The sequence below is a fragment of the Budorcas taxicolor genome, chromosome X (assembly GCF_023091745.1).
Source record: "Budorcas taxicolor isolate Tak-1 chromosome X, Takin1.1, whole genome shotgun sequence".
Taxonomy (NCBI): Eukaryota; Metazoa; Chordata; class Mammalia; order Artiodactyla; family Bovidae; genus Budorcas; species Budorcas taxicolor.
Genome location: NC_068935.1, coordinates 79,442,157 through 79,466,950, shown reverse-complemented (window position 1 = coordinate 79,466,950; position 24,794 = coordinate 79,442,157). Strand labels below are relative to the sequence as shown.

The 24,794-nt window shown below is 36.9% G+C and overlaps 1 protein-coding gene across 1 annotated transcript in view; it reads right to left on the bottom strand.

Moving 5' to 3' along the window:
- Positions 1-24,794, bottom strand: part of TEX11 (testis expressed 11) — a 247,086-nt gene that overhangs the window by 187,820 nt on the left and 34,472 nt on the right. The window contains exons 6-7 of the mRNA XM_052662695.1: positions 8,779-8,859; positions 8,578-8,697 (exon numbers count right to left, since the gene is read on the bottom strand). Coding sequence (XP_052518655.1) covers positions 8,578-8,697; positions 8,779-8,859 — 201 coding nt within the window. The remainder of the gene's footprint in view (positions 1-8,577; positions 8,698-8,778; positions 8,860-24,794) is intronic.

Here is a 24,794-nt window from a genome sequence, read left to right as displayed (position 1 = left end):
TGCCAAAGAACTCAAATCTAGACTATATAATTTTTAAAATTCACAGTAAAAAAAACCAAACAGTACAATTAGAAAATGCTCAAGACATGAACAGACATCTCACTTAAAGAGAACATACAAGTGGCAAATAAGTACATGAAAAAGAAATTCAACATCATTAGCCATTAGTGAAATGCAAATTAAAATTGATGAAATAATACCACACATCTAACAATAGCTAAAATAAATTAGGTACAATACCAAATGCTTGTATGCATGCAGAGAATGGGATCTCTCAGATATTGCTGGTGGGAATTAAAATGGCACAGCCACTCCAGAAAACGTTTGACTTGACAGTTTCTTCAAAAATAGACAGCTAAACATATACTACCCATTTGATCCAGCATTTACAGTCCTGGGCATTTATCCACAGAAATAAAAATCTATGTTCAAACAAAAATCTAAAAAAAAAAAACAAACAAAAAAAACACTACACACAACTGTTCTTGTCAATTTTATCTGCAAAAGCCAAAATTGGAAACAACCCAAATTCCTTCAATAGTGAATGGCTAGACAAATTGTGGTATATCTATACCACAGAATACTACTTGCAAATAAAAAACAAACTATTGATAACAGAAAACTTGGATGAATGTCAAAGGAATTATGCTAAGTGGGAAAAGTAAATATGAAAAGGTTACATACTATACCATTCCGTTTTTATGTACCACGCCAAAATGACAAAATCATAGAACTGGGGAATAGGTTATTGGTTGCCTGGGACTGAGGACAGGGGAATGGGTATGACTACAAAGGTGAAGCATGAGGAATCTTTGTGGTCATGGAACTTTTCTCTATCTTGACTGTGGTGGTGATCGTGGGGATAGTGGTTACCCAAATCTATCCATGTGATAAAACTGTATAGAAGAACAGATACACATGAGTTCACATAAAACTGGTAAAATATGAATAAGATTTATGGATTGTACCAATGTCAACTTCTTATGCAAGATGTCACCAAGGATGAAAAGTGGGTGAAAGGTACACTAGAGCTCTACTATTTTTGCAACTTCCTGTGAATCTATATTTTAAATAAAAAGTTTTTAAAAATCATATTAGCTAATACCATCATTGATTTCATCAGAGAAGTCTAAGTATCTGGAAGCTCTCATGGTCATGGTAGAGATATACAAGTTTTCCAAACTTCTAATTTTTACTTTTTTAAAAGTTTAAATTTTATCACTGGCAACAAATAGTTGGTTGCCTTCCTTGAAATCACATTCCCATTTCATTCATTTTTATAAAAATGTCTGCTAAATACCCAAGTCTGAATTAACAAAGTTTATCTATCAGTCAGTCTTTCCAGTAAAAATGGTGTTCTGTGAAAACAAAAGTAGCTAATTCAGCTCACAACCCAAAGAATTACATATGGGCCTTTCCTTAAGACAATCCTCACACTTCAATATACAGCAGAAATACTATGGGAACTTTCCTTTACATTACTTAGAATATTAAAACATTATATACTCAAGAGTCAAGGTTTAATAAAACTAATCATTTTTATTGCTTCACCAAGGGCATTTTTAAGTAAAATCATAATTCTTTTTACACCAAGGGTGTAGCAATGAAGAATACAATGACAACTAGTAAAGGATACGCCACTGTCTTGATTATTGTTAAAGTATCAGCAGTTTTACCCACCACTGCTTTTGAACCACTAATACAAATGTCAACAGAGTAAAAAAAGCAAATGCTCTGAATTATCAGAATACTTTTGACCTCAGAGATGCTCCCACCATACTAACTTCTTCTACTGCCTCATCATCCACCCAGCACTTAAACTGCTGTAGTCTGTCTTCTGTTTTTCACCTTGCCAATGATATTGCTTTCTAAGGTCACTATCATCTTCCAGAATGCCAGATCCTATAGCCTTTTCTTCATCCTCATTTTTTTTCCTATTTCTCTGAAGCACTGACCACTGCTAATCATCCAATTTTCCCTTGAAATTCTCTTTTCCTCTCATACATGACTTACTTTTATAGTCCTCTATCTCTGGCATGTCTTCCCATCTTTATGTTTGCTTTACTTTTTGCTACATTCTCCCCCTCCCCCGACCCCAACAACATGTATACATTTGTGAAATGAATTAGTTTTCTTACTCTCCCTTTTCTGTCTCTGAACTGAATGGTTTAGTTCTTCTCACTGAGCATAAATGTTTGCTTCCTTTAATTGCCCCCTTCATTTCCATTCTTGTTGCTAATACTACAGTCCAAGCTCTTATCATTTCATGCTTACACTTATGGTAGATTTATTTTTTCAATCCAGTCTAAGCATTATTGACAGATCGCACTTTGTGGTACCTTATCCTTCCCAAAAACCTTCAACCACTACACTACCTTTAAAAATTATTTTTTCAAAGAGCCTTCTCAATTTGGGCCTTCTCAACTTGACCCAACTTATTTCTTAAAACTCAGTCCTTACTATACTCTTTCACAAATACTTTCCTTTGAATAAACAGATCATTGAATAGTCCTTAAACCAGACATGCACATTTCTATCTGCATGACTTTGCTCATGCTCAAGTCTGTGTTATGCTTGGAATATCCTGTGCCATCTTCCCTGCTTATCTAAATCTTTTCCTTTCTCCAAAGTGCAAACTATGTTTTAAATCCTTTGTGTGTCTCCCTCTAACAACCCAGCCCACAATAATCTCACCCCCTGCTTCCCCTTTCCTATAATCATATAGCACTTGTCTATACCAGTGTCTCTCAATCTTTTATAGTTTATATACTACTGTCAGGAGTATATTGCTTAGAGAAATACCAACAACCACAGATATGCAGATGACACCACCCTAATAGCAGAAAGTGAACAGTAACTGAAGAGTCTCTTGATGAAGGTGAGAAAGAGTGAAAAAGCTAGCTTAAAACACAACATTCAGAAAACTAAGATCATGGCAACCAGCCCCATCACTTCATGGCAAATAGATGGAGAAACAATGGAAAGTGACTTGGGTTCCAAAATCACTACAGACAGTGACTACAATGATGAAATTAAAAGACGCTTGCTCTTTGGGAGAAAAAGCTATGACAAACCTAAACAGCGTATTAAAAAGCAGAGACATTACTTTGCCAAAAAAGGTCCACATAATCAAAGCTATGATTTTTCCAGTAGTCATGTACAGATGTAAGAGCTGGACCATAAAGGAGGCTGACTATCGAAGAATTGATGCTTTCGAATTCTGGTGCTGGAGAACTCTTGAGAGTCCCTTGGACAGCAAGGAGACCAAATCAGTCAATCCTAAAGGAAATCAACCCTCAGTACTCACTGGAAGGACTGATGCTGAAGCTGAAGCTCCAATACTTTGGCCACCTGATGCAAAGAGCCAACTCATTAGAAAAGACCCTGGTGCTGGGAAAGATTGAGAGCAGGAAGAGAAGAGGGTGACAGAGGATGAGATGGATGGATAGCATCACTGATTCAATGGACTTGAGTTTGAACAAACTCTGGGAGATAGTAAAGGACAGGGAAGCCTGGTGTGCTGCTGTTCATGGGGTCACAAAGAGTCAGACACAACTGAACAACTGGAAAACAATACCACCATCACTCTTCAAGGGGACAAACAGGTCAGAGAGGGATAACAGGAAAGTAGCTTCATTTGTAGAACGTGCATTTAACATATTATTTATTATGTGCCAGCTACCATACTAGATACTGACGATGTACAGATTAATTTTTATGCTAATACTTAACTAGTAGGAAAGAGAGAGGACCGAGGCTCTTGGTATAATAAAGGTAGTGGACTTTCCAATTGACTTACATCTTCAGGACACCCTTCACCATAGTCTTTATGGATAAGCTAATGGCTCATATGCTCCTATGACCATACCATCTTTTATAAGTGCTCTTACTCTACTAAAGAGTGAAGGGTAGGAGGGAGTGGGAGGGAGGCTCAAGAGGGAGGGGAATATATGTATGCTTATGGTTGATTCACACTGTTGCACAGCAGAAACTAACACGACATTATAAAAGAATTAGCCTCTAATTAAAAATAAATTTTAAAAAATTTTAGAAAGAAATCAAATTGTTTTAAATAAATAAACTCAGCAAAAATTTCAAGGCCATAAAAAAAAAAGAGGAAAGGGAGCAGCAGAGGACATAGCCAGCAGAAAGAGGCATTGCCAATAGACAAGGGAAATGGGTAATTTGGAGAAACACCAAGATCTACAGTTCCTTCTACAGTGCTAAAAGGTTACAGATGGATAATCTGTGGCACAAGGGTAAACACAATACTTGCATCACCTTACCACCTTAAACAAAGTCTGTGCTCCACCTGATCTATGCCACTCATCTTGCACTTATATTGTCCTTTGTCCATTTTTCAAAAAGTATTATCATTTTCTTAAGGGTGGTAACCATACCTTCAAACAAAAAGAGGCAAGAATGTACAATAAAGATAGTCTCTGAAACAAGTGGTGCTAGGAAAACTGGACAACTACATGCAAAAGAATGATATTAGACCATTTTCTCTTACCAAATACAAAAGTAAGCTCAAAATGGATTAAAAACCTAAAATGAAGGACTGAAAGTCATAAAACTCCTAGAAGAAAACATAGGCAGAAAACTCATTAACATAAATACTAGCAATATTTTTTTGGATCTTTCTCTTAAGGCAAAGGAAATAAAAGCAAAAATAAACAAGTGAGACCCAAACTTAAAGCTTTTGCACAGCAAAGGAAACCAATGACAAAATGAAAAGACAATCAATTGAATGGGAGGAAATATTTGTAAATGATATGACCAATAAGGGATTAATATCCAAAATATATAAACAGTTCATACAACTCAACATCAAAAAAGCAAACAGTCTGATTAAAATGGGCAGGTGTAAATAGACAGTTTCCAAAGAAGACTCTGATTAAAAACGGGCAGGTCTAAATAGACAGTTTCCAAAGAAGACCTTCAGATGGTCAACAGGCACATGAATAGATGCTGAACATAACTAATGCAAGTCAAAACCACAATGAGATATCGATTCACACCTGTCAGAATGGTTATCATCAGAACGAACACAAATGACAAATGTTGCCAAGAATGTGGAAAAAAGGGAACCCTCATACACTATGGGCTGTAAACTGGTACAGTTAGTATGGAGAACAGGATAGAAGTTTCTCAAACGCTAAACACAGAACTACCATATGACTCAGCCATTTCATTCCTGGGTATATAACTGAAAAATAAAACACTAACTCGAAAAGATACATTCACCCCAATGTTCATAGCAGAATTATTTACAATTGCCAACACATGGAAGCAATCTAAGTATCCATCAATAGATACCAAAAGAAGATGTGGTATGTATATGTACTGGAGTACAGCTGCTGCTGCGGCTAAATAGCTTCAGTCATGTCCGACTCTGCAACCCCACAGACGGCAGCCCACCAGGCTCCCCCATCCCTGGGATTCTCCAGGCAAGAACACTGGAGTGGGTTGCCATTTCCTTCTCCAATGCATGAAAGTGAAAAGTGAAAGTGAAGTCGCTACTCAGCCGTAAAAAAATAAAATTTTGCCATCTGCAACAACATAGATGGACTTGGGAGGGTACTATGCTAAAAAGTGAAATAAGCCAGATAGAGAAAGAAAAATGCTGTATGATATCACTTGTATGTGGAATCTAAAAGCTGCATCAAACTAGTGAATAAAACAAACAAAAAGACTCACAGATGCATAGAACAAACTTGCAGTTACCAATAAGGAGAGGGGAGGGGGGTAAGGGTTATATAGGGGTAGGGGGGATTAAGAGGTACAAACTATTATGAATAAAATAAGCTATAAGAATATACTGTATAATATGGGAATATTTTATAATAACTATAAATGGAGTATAACCTTTAAAATTGTCAATCACTATAGTGTACATGTGTAACATTTAACACTGTACATCAACTATACGTCAACAAAACAGTAAATAAAATAAACCATATAGGTCTTTTTCACATGAACTACTATCAAGCCAAATGTATCCCTGTCACAGTATATAATATAGAGTTGTGATCTCTTAAATATTAGATTTTTATAGGCCTGAGGAGGTTAAGTAACAGCGCAAGGTCATAGAGCAAGTTGGTAGAGGAGTTAAGATATAAGACCAAGACCTGCTGGACTTCATATCGATTTTTCAGTGGTTGCATTAAAGTAACCGACAAAGGATATTAACATTTAAAAGCAAACAAAATTACCACAAAGGGTTCTCTTTTTATACAGTAACGTAATTTGAGTAAACTCCAAGAGACAATGGGGGACAGAGGAGCCTGGTGTGCTGTAGTACATGGGGGGTCACAAAAGAGTTGGACATGACTTAGTGACTGAACAACAACAAAGTTTTGGGTAGGGAGTGTTAGACTAAAAGAGAATCATGGTTCTAGTCTTAGATCTTCAATTAACTTGCATCATCTCTCTGAATCTCAGTTTCATCATTTAAAAAATGAGAAGGAAATTAAAACCTAACTAAATGGGTAATATCTCATATCCATGGATCAAAAGACTTAACATTATTAAGACAGCAATACTCCTCAAACTGATTATTAAGATAGCAATACTCCTCAAACAGATTCATTGGTTTTCTTATCAAAATTCCAGCTGGCTTTGTTGCAAAAATTAACAAGCTTTTCCTAAAATTCATATGGAAATGTGAGAGACCCAGAAAAGTCAAATAATCCTGAAAAATAGCAAAGCTGGAAAATTCACCCTTCCTTATATCAAAACTGACTACATAGCTACTGTACTCAAGACACCATAGCACTGGTATAAGGACAAACATACATATCAATGGAACAGAATCAACAGTTCAGAAATAAATCCTCACATTTCTGATCAATTAATTTTTGACAAGGGTGATAAAATCATTCAATGGGGAAAGAACAGTCTTCAACAAATGGTGCTAGGACAACTGGAGAGTTACATGCAAAAGAATGCAAATGGACTCTCATCTCATGCCATACATGAAAATTAACTTGAAATGGGTCAAGTCCGAAATGGAAATTCTAAATCTATAAAATTCCTAGATATGAAGAAATTAGAGCCCTCAGAGACTAGTGGCAGAAGTGTAAAATGGTACAAACCCACTGTGGAAAACAGTCCAGCAGTTTCACAAAAGGTTAAACAGAGTTATCCTGTTATTGAGCAATTATATTTATAGGTATGTATCCAAGAGAAATAAAAACATGTACATGTAAAAATCTGTACATGAATGTTCACAGTAGAATTATTTACAATAGCTCCAAATTGAAAACAATCCATATGTTCATCAATAGCTGAATGGATAAACAAAATGTGGTATATCCATATAGTACAATAATATTTGGTAATAAAAATACTGATAGATGCTACAACATAGACTGGGCTTCCCTTGTGGCTCAGCTGGTAAAGAATCTGCCTACAATGCAGGAGACCTGGGTTCAGTCCCTGGGTTGGGAAGATCCCCTGGAAAAGGGAAAGGTTACCCACTCTAGTATTCTGGCCTGCAGACTGTATAGTCCACGGGGTCACAAACAACTGGACATGACTGAACGACTTTCACAACATAGATTAAATTTGAAAACATGCTAAGTAAAAGAAGATAAGCACAAAAGATTAATTGTTATACGATCTCATTTATATGAAATGTCCAGAACAGATAAATCTATAAAGACAGAAAGTAGTTGCTAGAGGTCAGGAGAAATAGGGAGTGACTGCAATGGATAGGGGATTTGTTTTGGGGGTAATGAAAATGTTTTAAACTTAAGATTGTGCTAAAAGTTCTCAACTGTATGAATATACTGAAACCACTGAATTATATTTTAAATGTGTGAATTTTACAGTATACGAATTATATTTCTGTGAAGATATTAAAAAATGAGATTAGATGATTTTTAAATTCTCTTTCATTTCCATAATTACATAATTTCAGAGAGTAAACTCATCCCAGCTTATATTTTGTCAACTTAAAATGCACACCGAACAGCCTGGTGACAAAAGAAGGAAACCTATAAGCCAAACGGAGGTAAAGTACAACTCTGAACACTGACATCAGCACACTTTTAGAAAATATTAGCAAACAACTCAGAATAAATGCAAATGTGAAGGCTCTTTTGGGGCAATACTTTAGGTATTGGAGAAGGAAATGGCAAACCACTCCAGTATTCTTGCCTGGAGAATTCCATGGACAGCAGAGCCTGGTAGTCTACAGTTCACGGGGTCACAAAGAGTCAGAAATGAATGAACGACCAACACACTTTAGGCATACTGTGAACGTAAGAGAGTCACAGAGATAGGTGTTTCAAATAGAGACCGCTGCCACAAATAAATGATAGATATTACATGCAGTGGTTGAAAATAAGGATTAGTTATCTAAGTCTTTTCAATTTCATCTACCCCAATAAATACCAATTACCATTAGTAATGTCACCTTCAGCTATAAAACAGAGATTTAAAAGGTTAAATATAATATGCAATAAAAGACTAATGACACCTGACTTTCTTCTAATAGGTTATATCTCATCGCTTTTGCATTTACATATAGAAAATGCCGCACTGAAAAGCTCTGGTGACTATGATACCTACTGCTTCTGCTTGGTAAGAAAGCACTTTCAAAAGGTCCCTCTCCACAGTATTCTTCTGCATAATCACATGTTCCTCAGTGGGGCTCCTCTGAGTTAATTTGGAATATAACTGCTCCAGACTCTGGAAAATATAACACAATACAATGTAATGATAAGAATAACCACAATTGCTACTAACAGTTAAAAATCAACAGTAACTTACAGTCATGGCAGATTGAAAAAAATCATCAGCAAGCGCCACATTTCCAACATCCACCCATCCTTTTCCTGTTTTCATACTCATCTGGAAGAAAGAAGGTACAAAATAATTGTTAAAAATTCACACCTCAAAGACGTTCAAGATGGCAGAGGAATAAGATGGGGAGATTACCCTCCCCACCCAACAAATACATCAAAAATTCATCTGAATATGGAACAACTTCTACAGAATGTCTGCTGAACACCAGAGTTCCAAAAAGGCAAGCCAACCTCCCTACAACAAGGTGCAACAAAAGATAAAGATAAGAAAATAGACAAGATTTCAGGACAGGGACTTGTGCCCCTGGGAAGGAATCACGAAAGAGGAAAAGTTTCCACACACTCAGAAACCCCCTCAGAAGGGTCAGGGGGGAGCTTTGGAACCTCTGAGGGAAAAACAGCAACAGGTGCTTAGAAGGCAAAACGGAGAGAATTCACCTGGGTTCGTTGTCAAACAGCACTTTTCAGCAGAGAAGCAGCTTACATGCCCTTCACAACAACTGGGGCTAGATGCTCAGGCTCAGGCTTCAGGGGTCAGACCCCAGGGAGAGGATCAGGGTTGGCTGCCATCAAGATACTCTGAGGGGACTAGAACAACACAGCTGAGGGAGTCCAGGGAAAATCATGGGCTAGCCAGAGAGGCAAGAGATCACTGCTGTGGGAACACTCTAACTACACACACTCCCAGAATGCAGGACCTCACCTTTGCCAGTGCCATAGGTGGGATGAGTCAGCTGCGGTCTACAAAGGTAGAAAAGACACTGCAAGAGCTAGAGGCAGAGGACAGGAGGCCAATACAATCTCAACCCCAGGGGTTGCAAGTGCCACCAAGCTGTGAGCAGGCACAGGTCACTGCCCACACCTTCCTGGGAGACTGAGCAGTTTGACTCTGCTGAGGGACCCACAACTCAGGGCCAGCTCCCATGGGGAAGTACATGAGCCACCTGAGACTGTGGAAACCTACCACAGGTCTTGGCTCCAGCAGGCACTCCCCACACACCCCAACTGTGTCCAACTGAGCATGTGAGCCCTAATAGGCTGCCTTGTGTCTGGGTTGGGAACAGACACCAGAGAGCAGCCTACAAACAGAGGGAGGGCCAAAACCAAAGTGGAACACCAGAGGATGTGTGAGCAAAGGAGAGAAACACTCCTATAGCAGGTGCAGTAGATTAAATCCCCACAATTAGCCTGAGACTGTGGGCTTAGGAGCAACTGTGGACTTTAGGAGCAAGTACAAGCTGGAGGAAGGCAAGATATGCGTCTCAGACATGCTGCACAGAACAGCTCCACAGATCTTCCTAGAAATATTGGAGGAATTTCTGAATAGGCAGATTGACTAGACCACACAGTGTGGAAAGGTCAGTGGAGGAATTACAAGAATATTTTCATATCACCATTCAATATATACTTTGCTATTTTTTCCCTTTTTTTCTTTCTAATACTGTTCTAATGTTGTTTTTTCTCCATTATTCTTTTAATTTTTATTTTTTATAACCTATTTATTCCTTTTTAAAAAACATCTTATTTTAAAATAAACTAATTTTTCCCTATTTTTACAGTATTTTAAAATTGTATTACATTTTCCCCATGTTTTTTATTTTGTGTTTTTGCTAGTCTAGTTTTTAGTATTCATTTTCACTTATGGGTTTGTCTGTTGGCTTGACTGTTCTCTTCTGACTCCTGCTTTTATCTTAATTTTATTTCTTTTCTCTTTTTTTTCCTGTTCTGTTTGTAAGTGTGTTAGTTTCTTTGGGTGTTCTGGGCTGTTCAGTGGAGCTTTCACCATTAGTCTTCTCTACTGTGTGACCTGTGAAGTCTTGGTCCTACAGTAAGGGTTCAGGCCTGAACCCCAAAGGTGGAAGACCCAAGTTTAGGACTTTGGATCCCAGAGAACTCCCAACCCCATGGAACATTAATTGATGAGAATTCTCCCAAAGGCCTTCATTTCAACACTGAGACCAAGTCCCACCCAAAGGCCAGCAAGCTACAGTGTCGATGCCTCACACCAAAACTTCTGCAAACAGGAACACAACCTTGCTCATTAGCAGAGAGGCTGCCCAAAGCCATATCAAACCCATACACACCCCAAAACACACTACTGGACCCAGCACTGTCCTTCAGAGAGACAAGATCTAGCTCCATCCACCAGAACACAGGCACAAATCTGCCAAACCAGGAAACCTTCACAAGGCATTGGTCCAACCCCACCTAGGGAAGGGAGACTCCACGGTTAAAAGGAACTACAACCTTCCCACCTGGAGAAAGGAGACCCCAAACACAGTAAATTAAATAAAAGGAAAAGACAGAGAAACATCCTGCAGGTAAAAGAACATGGTAAAAACTCACAAGACAAAACAAATGAAGAGAAAATAGTCTACCTCAAAAATAAATCAAGATTAACGATAGTAAAGATGATCCAAAGACTAAGAAATAAAATGGAAGCACAGATAAATAGACTGGAGTCACAGATCAAGAAGATACAAAAATGTTTAACAAGAGTATCTGTAAAATAATCCACAATATTAACAGATTAAAATGAAAAAATAGGAACAATTCAATAGATACAGAAAAAAGTATTCAATAAAATTCAACAATCATTAATGACAACAAACTTAAAAAAAATGTTTAACAAGGACCTAGCAGAAATAAAGAAGAGACAATCAGCAATGAACAACACAATAACTGAGATTAAAAATACACTAGAGGGAACCAACAGCAGGATAACTGAGGCAGAAGAATGAATAAGTGAGCTGAAGACAAAATGGTGGAAATAACTGAAGCAGAGCAGAATAAAGAAAAGAAGACAGTCTCAGAGACCTCTGGGATCACGTTAAGCATACCCAACCTTTGAATTATATGGGTCCCAGAAGAAGAAGAGAAAAAGAAAGGGTAGGAAAAACACTGGAGGAGATTATAATCAAAAACTTCCCTAACATGGGAAAGGAAATAGCCACCCAAATCCAGAAAACCCAGAGAGTCCCATACAGGATAAACCCAAGGAGAAACACACCAAGACAAATACTAATCAAGCTAATGAAAATTAAACACAAAGAACAAATATTAAAAGCAACAAGGGAAAAGCAACAAATAATATTCAAGGGGATCCCTGTAACAACTCATCTTTCAACAGAAACTGCAGGTCAGGAGGGAGTGGCAGGATATACTTAAAAGTGATGAAAGTGAAAAGCCTACAACCAAGATTACTCTATCCAGCAAGGATTTCATTCATATTCAAAGGAAAAATCAAAAGCTTTCCAGACAAGGAAAAGTTAAGAGAATTCAGTACCACCAAACCAGCTTTACAACAAATGCTAAAGGAATTTTTCTAAGCAGGAAGCATAAGATGAAAGAAAAGGACTAAAAAAACAAACCACAAACAATAAAGTAAATGGTAATAGGATCATATATATCAATAATTACCTTAAGTATAAATGGATTAAATGTTCCAACCAAAAGACACAGATTGGCTGAATGGATATAAAAACAAGATGCCTATATAGGCAGTCTACAAGAAAGCCACTTAAGACCTAGAAACACATACAGAATGAAAGTGAGGGGCTTGGAAAAGATATTCCATGCAAACAGAAATCAAAAGAAAGCTGGAGCAGCAATACTCATATCAGATAAAATAGAAAGACTGTTACAAGAGACAAAGAAGGGCACTACATAATGATCAAGGGATCAATCCAAGAAGATATAACAATTATAAATATATGTGTACCCAACATAGGAGCACCTCAATACAGAAGGCAAATGTTACCAAATATTAAAGGGGAAATCAACAGTAACAAAGTAATAGTGAGGGACTTTTACACCCAACTCACACCAATGGACAGATCATCCAGACAGAAAATTAATAAAGAAACACAAGCTTTAAATGATACATTGGACCAGTTGGACCTAATTGATATCTTGATACATAAAGGCCATTTCATCCAAAAACAGTAGATTGCACTTTTTCTCAAGTGCACATGGAACATTCTCCAGGAGAAATGACATCTGAGTCACAAATCAAGCCTTGGTAAATTTTAAAGAACAGATATCATTTCAAGCATTTTTTCTGACCATAATGCTATAAGATTAGATATCAACTACAGGGAAAAATATAAAAACACAAACACATAGAGGATAAATAATACACTTATGAATCACCAAGAGGTCACCAAAGAATTTAAAGAGATCAAAAAATACCTAGACGTAAATGACAATGAAAACACAACAACTCAAAACCAATGCGATGCAGTAAAGGCAGTGCTATGAGGGAAGTCTATGGCAACAGAATCCTACCTCAAGACACCAGAGAAACATCAAATAAACGACTTAACCCTCAACCTAAAGTAACTAGAAAAAGAACAAAAATAATCCAAAGTCAGAAGGAAAGAAATTATAAAGATCAGAGTAGAAATGAAAGAAATCAAGGAGACAATAGCAAAGATAAATAAATCTAAAAGCTGGTTCGAGACAGCAAAAGAGACACAAATGTATAGAACAGTCTGTTGGACTCTGTGGGAGAGGGAGAGGGTAGGATGATTTGGGGGAATGGCACTGAAACATGTATAATATCATATATGAAACAAATCGCCAGTCCAGGTTCGATGCAGGATACAGGATGCTTGGGGCTGGTGCACTGGGATGACCCAGAGGGATGGTACGGGGAGGGAGGTGGGAGGGGGGTTCAGGATGGGGAACACGTGTACACCTGTGGCAGATTCATGTTGATGTATGGCAAAACCAATACAATATTGTAAAGTAATTAACCTCCAATTAAAATAAATAAATTTATATTTTAAAAAGCTGGTTCTTTGAGAAGATAAACAAAATTGATAAACCATTAGATAAACTCATCAAGAGAAAAAGAGAAGACTCAGATCAATAAAATTAGAAATGAAAAAGAAATTACAACTGACAATACAGATATACAAAGGATCACAAGAGACTACTACAAGCAACTCTATGCCAATAAAACACACAACCTCTAAGAAATGGACAAATTCTTAGAAAAATATAACCTTGCAAAACTGAATCAGGAAGAAACAGAAAAAATGAAGCAACCAACCAGAAGCATGGAAATCAAAACTGTAATAAAAAAATCTTCCCACAAACAAAAGCCCAGAATCAGATGGCTTCACAGGCAAATTCTACCAAAAGTTTAGAGAAGAGCTAATACCTATTGTCCTCAAACTCTTCCAGAAAATTGCACAGGAAGGAAAACTCCCAAACTCATTCTACAAAGCCCCCATCACACTGATACCAAAACCAGACAAAGGACAAAGTTGCCACAAAGAAAGAAAATTACAGGCCAATATCAATGATGAACATATATGAAAAAATCCTCAACATAATTCTAGCAAACAGAATCCAACAACATTAAAAGGACCAGACCATACATCATGTTCAAGTGGGCTTTATCCCTGTGATGCAAGGATTCTTCAGTATATGCAAATCAATCAATGCTATATACCATATTAACAAACTGAAAGATAAAAAACCAATCATCTACAGAAAGCTATTCCACAAAATTCAACACTCATTTATAATAAAAACTCTCCAGAAAGTAGGCATAGAAGGAACAAACCTCAACATTTAAAGGCCACATATGACAAACCCATAGCAAACATTATTTTCAATGGTGAAAAACTGAAAGCATTTCCTCTAAAATCAGGAACAAGAAAAGGGTGCCCACTCTTGCCACTATTATTCAACACAGTTTTGGAAGTCCTAGTCACAGCAGTCGGAGAAGAAAAAGAAAGAAAAGGAATGCAGATTGGAATAAAACATACACAGATATCCCTTGCATTCCTATACACTAACAATGAAAAATCAGAAAAAGAAATTAAGGAAACAATCCCATTCACTACTGCAAAAAAAAAAAAAAAGAATAAAATATCTAGGAATAAACCTATGTAAAGAGACAAAATATCTGTATGTAGAAATCTATAAGACACTGATGAAAGAAATCAGAGATGACACAGAGATATAATATGCTCTTGGATTGGAACAATCAACATTGTGAAAATGACTAAACTACCCAAAGCAATCTACAGATTCAGTGCAATCCCTAACAAACCACCAATGGTATTTTTCACAGAACTAGAACAAGAAATTTCGTAATTTGCATGGAAACACAAAAGGCCTCGAATAGCCAAAGCAATCTTAAGAAAGAAAAACAGAGCTGGAGGAATCAACCTTCCTGACTTCAGACTTTATACAAAGCTACAGTCATCAAGACAATATGGTACTGACACAAAAACAGAAATATATATCAATGGAACAAGACATAAAGCCCAGAGATAAACCCACGCACATATGGGCACCTTATGTTTGACCAAGGATGCAAGGATATACAATGGAGAGAAGACAGCCTATTCAATAATGGTGCTGGAAAAGCTGAACAGCTGCATGTAAAAGAATGAATCTAGAACACCTCCTAACACAACACACAAAAATAAATTCAAAATGGATTAAAGACTTAAATGTAAGGCCAGAAACTATAAAGCTCCTAACAGGAAAACATAGACAGTACACTCCTTGATATAAATCACAGCAAATCCTCTATGATTCACCTCCTAGAGTAATGGAAATAAAAATGAAAATAAACAAATGGGACCTAATTAAACTTAAAAGCTTTTGCACAACAAAGGAAACTACAAATGATGTGAAAAGACAAACCTCAAATGGGAGAAAATAATTGCAAATGAGATATCTGACAAAGCATTAATCTCTAAAATATACAAGGAGCCCATGCAGTTCAATACCAGGAAAACAAACAACTCAAACAAAAAGTGGGCAGAAGATCTAAACAGACGTTTCTCCAAAGAAGACATAATGATGGCTAATAAACACACGAAAAGATGCTCAACATCGCTCATTATTAGAGAAATTCAAATCTAAACTGCAATGAGGTGTCACCTCACACCAATCAGAATGATCATCATCAAAAAATCTATAAACAATAAATGCTGGAGAAGATGTAGAGAAAAGGGAACTCTCTTGTATTGTTGGTGAGAATGTAAATTGATACAGTGACTATGGAGAACAGTATGGATATTCCTTAAAGAACTAGGAATAAAACTACTATATGATCCAACAGTCTCAATACTGGGCATATACCCTGAGGAAACCATAACAGAAAAAGACACAAGCACCCAAATATTCATTGCAGTACTATCTACAATAGCTAAGACAATGGACATAGATATCCATTGACAGATGAATGGATAAAGAAGTTTGGGTATCTATATATAATGGAATTTTTCTCAGCCACAAAAAGGAAAACATTTGAGTCAGTCCTAATGAGGTGGATGAACTTAGAGCCTATTATACAGAGTGAAGTAACTCAAAAAGAGAAAGATAAATACAGTATATTAACGCATATATATGGAATCTAGGGCTTCCCTGGTGGCTTGGACAGTAAAAGAATCTGCCTGCAATGCAGGGGACCTGGGTTCAGTCACTGGGTCGGGAAGGTCGGGAAGATCCCCTGGAGAAGGGAATGGCAACCCACTCCAGTATTCTTGCCTGAAGAATTAATTCCATGGACAGAGGAGTCTGGAGGGCTACAGTCCATGGGGTCACAAAGAGTCAGACATGACTAAGTGACTAACACTTTCACTTTCACATGGAATCTAGAAAGATGGCATTGATGAGCCCACTTGCAGGGCAGCAATGGAGATGCAGACATTGAGAACAGACTCGTAGACACAGTGGGGGAAAAAAGACAGTGGGACGAATTGAGAGAATAGCATTGAAACATATATATTACCATATGTAAAACAGATAACCAGCGGGAATTTGCTGTATGATGCAAGAAGCTCAAATTCGGTGCTCTGTAACAATGCAGAAGGGCTGGATGGGGTGAGAGGGAGGTTCAGGTTCAAGAGGGTGGAGAAATACATATGTCTATGGCTGATTCATGCTGATGTATGTTAGAAACCAACACAATATTGTAAAGCAAGTATCTTCCAATTAAAAATTAATAAATTTTTAAAATTCACACCTCTTCTAAATTGGCTGATTATATTAGGTAAGATATTTATACTCTGTCCAGATTCAGTAGTGTAATCCTCAGAAAACAAAAAAGTAACAGCATTTATTAGAATCCTATGTTCTGCATAGAACTCCATAATTAAAGAAAAATGGTCTTAAAAGCAATAATAAAAAATTAATAGACTTGAAAATACATCTTCTAAGAAATATGAAAAGAAAACATTGGGATAATTTAAATAAGAAGAGAAAGTTCTAAAAATTAATGCCTCACATACTTGAAGAAATTTTTCTATGATAAACACTAGATTATAAGTCAACATACCTGGGATCTGATATTTAATTATATCTCTAATAAAAATTGTCTTAGTTCAGCAAATACTTACTATATATCCATTATATGCCAGGTACCCCAAAGAAGCTCACACTATTATAACTGAAAGACATCTAAATAAATAGTTGATGAGTAATATGTATAAATACTGTGGAAGCAAACAAGAACTGAATCAAGATGGAGGACTGAGTATACACTATAGCCACCCCTTTTATTACAAATCCCTAGAAATGATATGTATATATAGTATATACTATGATATACTAGAAATGATATTTAATATCATATAAATATATATTATGATACAGATATATCATTTCTAGGAATTTATGTATTTTTATAGAAATAATATTATATGCATATTTTCATATTAATAATAGTCCTGAAAAAACAAAGTATTTTTAGTTGATTGGAAATTATGAAGAACCTCTGAAAAATAGACAGCAAATGGACTGGGGCAAAAACCTACATGCTAAAATGCACAAAAATGCAAAATATGGAAACATTCTGGATGTGAACAGTAGAGTATCAGGCAGTAGGCTTCACTCCCAAAAGACTTTCCCCTCCTCCTCAGAAAGGAACAGTGAGTATGATCACTTAGACTAGGAAAAAGTAAAGTTCCAGATGGCTGACAACACAGGTCAATGCAAAATCTCTGCTCCTAATTCTCGATCAGTTACTGGACTCGGGTTACAGTAAACAGTGTGACACGCTATTCACAGAAAACTATCAAGGACTCTCAAATCAAATATAAGCAAGAATCACCAAATTTTTGAGGGAAACCGGTAATATGAAAGGACAACCCACTACTCAACAAACAGAATACCTGAGGAAATAGGACAGCTAATAGATGAAAACATAAAGAGATATATCATTATTATCCACAGAATTAAATCGCAGTCATAATCAATAAAATGCTTTTAGTTACCATTCTTTGAAATCAATAAAGCCAAAAATGCAAACGTTAGATGTAACTGAAGTTGGAAGGTTAATGATGAAGAAAGGGAGAGAGGATGATAAGGTACTAATATCCTCACAGAGTTGAACATAAAGATATACTCTCTGGGACTTCCCTGGTGGTCCAGTGGTTGGGAATCTGCCTGCCAATGAAGGGTACGCAGGTTTGGTCCCTGGTCTGAGAAGATCCCACATGCCGTGGGGCAACTGGGCCATGCACCATAACGACTGAGCCCGCTTGCCCAGAGCCTGTGCTCCACGTAAGAGAAGCCACCACAAGGAGAAGCAAAGAAGAGTAGCACCCCTACTCACCACAACTAGATAAAGCCTGCATGTAGCATTGAAGACCTAGCACAGTCCAAAAATATAATTAATTTTAAAAATATATACTCTCCAAAACTGATGGAGTAAGAAATAAACACTTAAATATATAAAAATAAATAAATTTAAATTTAAATAACAATTATTAACATAAATCAAAAAGTATGATATAACTAACAAAAACTGAAAGGCAGAGTCAGGGAGGTAATATGTAATATGAGATAAATCTTCACATATCTGTGAAACAGAGTATATGTAGTATTTCTGTATAAGAAACAGACAATATGTGAAGCTGATGAATCAAGAATTAATTATTGTAGGCTGAACTGTATTGCCCCCCTCCCCATCCAAAACTTTATATGTTGAAGCCCTAGGTCCCAGTACCTCAGAATGTGACTGTATTTGAAGATAGGGCCTTTAACAAAATGAATTTAAAATGACACCATTAAGGTGTGCCCTAATCCAATCTGACTAGTATCCTTATAAGAAATCTGGATACACAAAGGGACACCAGGGATGTGCACACACAGAGGGCACGGCCAAAAGGCAGCCATCTGCAATCCAAAAAGAGGCCTCAGAAGAAAACAAACTTTCCAACACCTTGATCTTAAACTTGATTTTAGATCATGATTTTTGACAGAATTGTGAGAAAATAAATTCCCATTGTTTAGACCACCCGCTCCATAGTATTTTCTTATGGCAGCCTACCAAACTAATACAGTGATATTAGCATATGATTAAGATATATGGAAGTAAACATGACAAATAAAAACAAAAATGGTTATGAGTAACAGCCTTAAAAACAGGAAAAGATACATGCACAAGGCATTTCATTGCAGCACCCAAATGTCCATCAAAGAGGGCAGGTTGAATATAAAGTACATGCACCAACTGAATAATACCATGTAGCTAAAAAAATAAAGAATACGTCTATATACGGCTATGGAGTGATCTCTAGGATATAATGTTGCTGCTGCTGCTGCTGCTGCTAAGTTGCTTCAGTCGTGTCTGACTCTGTGCGACCCCATAGACGGCAGCCCATCAGGCTCCCCCGTCCCTGGGATTCTCCAGGCAAGAACACTGGAGTGGGTTGCCATTTCCTTCTCCAATGCATGAAAGTGAAAAGTGAAAGTGAAGAACGACTCTGTGCGACCCCATAGACGGCAGCCCATCAGGCTCCTCTGTCCATGGGGTTTTCCAGGCAAGAGTACTGGAGGAGGGTGCCATTGCCTTCTCCAAGGATATAATGTTAAGTTGGGTTAAAAAAAAAAAAGGAAGGACCTACCCTAGAGCACATAATCTGCTCAATGTTATGTGGCAGCCTGGATGGGAGGGGAGTTTGGGGGAAAATGGATACATGTATATGTATGGCTGGAAAAAAGTTAAATAAATAAAAAAATACACCTAAAGCCAGACATCCTAGAGTGTGAAGTCCAAGTGTGCCTTAGGAAGCATCACTATGAAGAAAGCTAGTGGAATTCCAGCTGAGCTATTTCAAATCCTAAAAGATGATGTTGTTAAAGTGCTGCACTCAATGTGCCAGCAAATGTGGAAAATTCAGCAGTGGTCACAGGACTGGAAAAGGTCAGTTTTCATTCTAATCCCAAATCAGGGCAATGTAAAAGAATGTTCAAACTACCATGCAATTAATTGCTCCTATTTCACATGCTAGCAAGGAAATGCTCAAAATACTTAGTTAGGATTCAATAGTACATGAACTGAGAACTTCCAGATGGTAGAAGCTGGATTTAGAAAAGGCAGAGGAACCAGAGATCAAATTGCCAACACCCACTGGATCACAGAAAAAAGCAAGAGAATTTCAGAAAAACTTCTGCTTCATTGACTATGCTAAAGCCTTTGACTGTGTGGATCACAACAAACTGTGGAAAATTCTTCAAGAAATGGGAATACCAGACTCCCTTACCTGCCTCCTGAGAAACCTGTATGCAGGTCAAGAAGTAACAGTTAGAACTGGACATGGAACAATGGACTGGTACAAAATTGGGAAAGGAGTACATCAGGGCTATATACTGTCACCCTGCTTATCTAACTTATATTCAGAGTACATCATGTGAAATGCTGAGCTGGATGAAGCTGAAGTCAGAATCAAGATTTCTGGCAGAGATATCAGTAACTTCAGATATGCAGATGACACCACCGCTATGGCAAAAAGTGAAGAGGAACTCTTGAAGAGGCTCTTGATGAAGGTGAAAGAGGAGAGTGAAAAAGCTAGCTTAAAACTCAACATTCAAAAAACTAAGATCATGGCATCCAGTCCCATCACTTCATGGCAAAGAGATGGGAAAACAATGGAAACAGAGACAGACTTTATTTTCTTGGGCTCCAAAACCACTGCAGATGGTGATTGCAGCCATGAAATTAGACAACGTGTGCTCCCTGGAAGAAAAGCTATGACCAACCTAGACAGCATATTAAAAAGCACAGACATTACTTTGCTGACAAAGGTCCATATAGTCAAAGCTATGGTTTTTCCAGTAGTCATATAGAGATGTGAGAGTTGGACCATAAAGAAGGCTGAGCACCAAAAAACTGATGCCTTCAAACTGTGCTGTTGGATAAGACTCTTCAGAGTCCCTTGGACTGCAAGGAGATCCAACCAGTCAATCCTAAAGGAAATCAGGACTGATGCTGAAGCTGGAGCTCCAATACTTTGGCCATCTAGTGAGAAGAGCCGACTCACTGGAGAAGACCCTGATGCAGGAGGAGAAGGGGATGAGAGGATGAGATGGCTGGATGGCATCACTGACTTCATGGACCTGAGTTTGAGTAAATTCCGGGAGATGGTTAAGGACAGGGAAGCCTGGCATGCTGCAGTCCATGGGGTCTCAAAGAGTCGGTCACGACTGAGCGACTGAACAACAACAAATCATAAGCATTCACACTCAGTCATGTCCAACTCTTTGTGATCCTAAAGACTACAACCCACCAAGTTCTTCTGTCCATGGGATTCTCCAGGCAAGAATATAGTAATCAAAGTTAACTGTAGTGATCTCAGAATAAAGTAAACTATTATTTTCCACAAAATGGTGGAGAAAAGTATACATATGGAATGTTACCAACTATCTAAGAGCCTTGGGGCAGGTTCCTAGATAAACAGGTATTCTTAGATAAATAGATAGGAATATTCTTAAAAGTATTCTTAGATAAACAGGTAAGATATTCTTAGATAAATAGGTATGAATACCTATTTGCTTCTATTTTAAAACCAAAAGAAAGAAAGTGAAAGTGAAGTTGCTCAATTGTGTCCAACTCTTTGCAACCCCATGGACTGTAGCCTACAATACTCCTCTGTCCGTGGGATTTTCCAGGCAAGAGTACTGGAGTGGGTTGCCATTTCCTTCTCCAGAGGATCTTCCCAAGCCAGGGATCAAACCTGGATCTCCCGCATTGTAGGCAGATGCTTTACCATCTGAGCCACCAGGGAAGACTTTAAAACCAAAAGGAAAGACAAATATTCTATGCTATCACTTACATGAGGAATCTAAAAGATAAAAACAAATACATATAACAAAACAGAAACAAGCTCACAGATACAGAAAAGAAAATAGTGGTTACTAGTGGTGAGAGGGAAGAACGGACAAGAAAGGGGTTCGGGATAAAGAGATACAAACTACTGTGTATACAATAAATAAGCAACACAGATATATTGTACAGCAAAGGGCCATATGGCCATTATTTTAAATGGAGTATAATCTATAAAAATACTGAATCTCTATGTTGTACACATGAAACTAATACTATATATAATGCTTCAATAAAATACATGTGTACATGCAGGCATACATACGTGCATTTATCAAAAATGTTTGTATACATATTTATATACGTACACACATGCATACATACATGTCTATCAAAGGATTTGTTAGATACCATCACCAACTCAATGGACATGGACAAAGCAAACTCTGGGATACTGTGAAGGACAGGGAAGCCTAGTGTGCTGCAGTCCATGAGTCACAAGGAGATGACTTAGCAACTTAACAACTACAATCAGAAGGATAAAAAATAAATAAACAAAATAGTTATCTACAGGGGAAGGGAGAGAATAGCGTGTAAAAGACAGAGATAGAAGCTAGACTTATCCAAAGATAGTTCCTTTAGTAGATTTGACTTGACTTCAGAACCATGTCAATATTTTACATAATTATAAAACAACATTAAATCAAAATGGGTAAGAGGGAAGCAATCACAAAAATCAAAAGCAAATAGAAGCAAATAAATCTAACTGTATCAAGTTGACAGCATAATCATAGAGAAAGGAATTTTTTACATAATTTTAAAATAACATTTTAATAATACTGAAACAATATTTTGACTGTAATTCCTAGTGGGATATACCTTTAAGAACAAAACTGCAAAAAAATTCCTAACCATTTTTAGAAATCATTCTTTGTAATAATATTGATACTGGTATATTATGAAACTATTATAAAAATAATTTTTAGGATAAAAGAGGTTATTCATTATATTAATGTTTAGCTCCAAGATTTTTAGAACCAGAGACACAAATATAAAATCAAGAAACTAAGTTTAAAAAAAAGAAGCTAAGTAAAACACTATAATCCTAAATAGCAATTGGAAATATCAGTATGAACTCATTATGTACTTTCTTTTTAAAAAAATGTACTTCATAGCTCTGTCAACTTAAAAGGTCTAGAAACAATGCCAATGCAATAGCAATGAGCACTTGTAACATCCAGACTCTTATTTCTAAATAACACTCTCCACTAAAAGGAAACAGGGCTCCTCAGAGGAATGGCTGATTCCAGTTCTAGAGCAGGAACTATACAAGACAAACCTGGATAACTTGTCATCTCAGAAACCAAATAAAACTATTAAAACTGCTGCATTCATGCCAAAAGACTCAGAACCACTTAAAGAGGCTCCTACTAGCCAAAAGTAGGACACTGTGCTTCAGTAAGAATAATAACTACAAAGGATTGAAAGTCACTAAGTATGTTAAAACCCATGAATTCACAATATTAAAAAAAAACAGTCATCTTTAAAGGATGTTAGAGAACCAACTCATTATTCTGAAAACTGTTAAATAAAGGGGAAGAGTCACGACTTTCTCAAAGTATACTTCAGAGTGACCAAATCGTTTATGAAAGCTTCTCTCTATTCCAGTTAATAAACAAAGAAGGAATACATAGTTAGAATATGCAAATCTCCACAGAAATAATGGACCTAGGGATAACAATCATCAAAGGGCACTACACAACAGAAGAGAAACAACAGACATTACTGCCTCCTGATAGAAGTACACCATACCGCTGATGAATGATTCTTGACAAAAATGAACCTGAATCAGATCAAGCTTCTAAATCTAACTATTAGTTTTCTGGAAAAACGGAGGACAAAGTATTGTATTAAACAATATACTTATGATGTAGTTATCAGAATGCAGAATTTAGGAAACTACAGAATATATTAACAAAGTACAAGGTGCAAATTTAATGCTGATTCTAAAAACCAACTGGAAAAAAGCAGGGTGGAGGAGGATAAGTGTGAGAAGTTACAGGGAGGGAAGACTGGATATTTTATGATTTTAGAAAAATCCTTATTAAATTTTATTGGGTATAATAATAGGGTTTTTTGGAATAAAAATATCTTGTCTTTAAGAGACATGTACTGAAATATTTATGGGCAAAATAATATTTTTTTGGATTTGTTTGAAAATAATTCATGGGATTGCTTAGGAGAGATACAGAATAAACAAGAGTGGTGGTGAGTTGATGATTACTCTAGCTGAGTGATGAGTAAATAGGGGAATCATACTATATCTTCTAGTTTGTGTGTACATTTGAGCTTTTCAATAAAATACTGTTTTAAAATACTGGGAAAAATATTTTCCATTAAAAACATACTTGCTTATAGGGAGCAAGACAGAGGGTAGAAAGGGAGGGAGTAGAAAACTATTACTTTTGACTACTTTCATTACTTTTCATAAATTCTGAATTATAAGTTCAACATTTAGCCCACTGAATCACTGTACTAACAACTACAGTACTACTGAGACCTCTAATGATAATAGATACAATTATTATGGAAGTAACATTGATAGTATGAAAAGACAAAAACATACGACACTGGAAAATGAGACTCCCAGGTCAGCAGGTGTCCAATGTACTACTGGGGAAGAGCAGAGAAATAGCTCCAGAAAGAATGAAGAGGCTGGGCCAAAGCAGAAACAATGCTCAGTTGTGGATGTGTCTGGTGCTGAAAGTAGAGTCCAATGCTATGAAGAACAATATTGCATAAGAACCTGGAATGTTAGATCCATGAATCAAGGTAAGTTGGACACGGTCAAGCAGGAGATGGCAACAGTGAACACCGTCATTTTAGGAATCAGTGAACTAAAA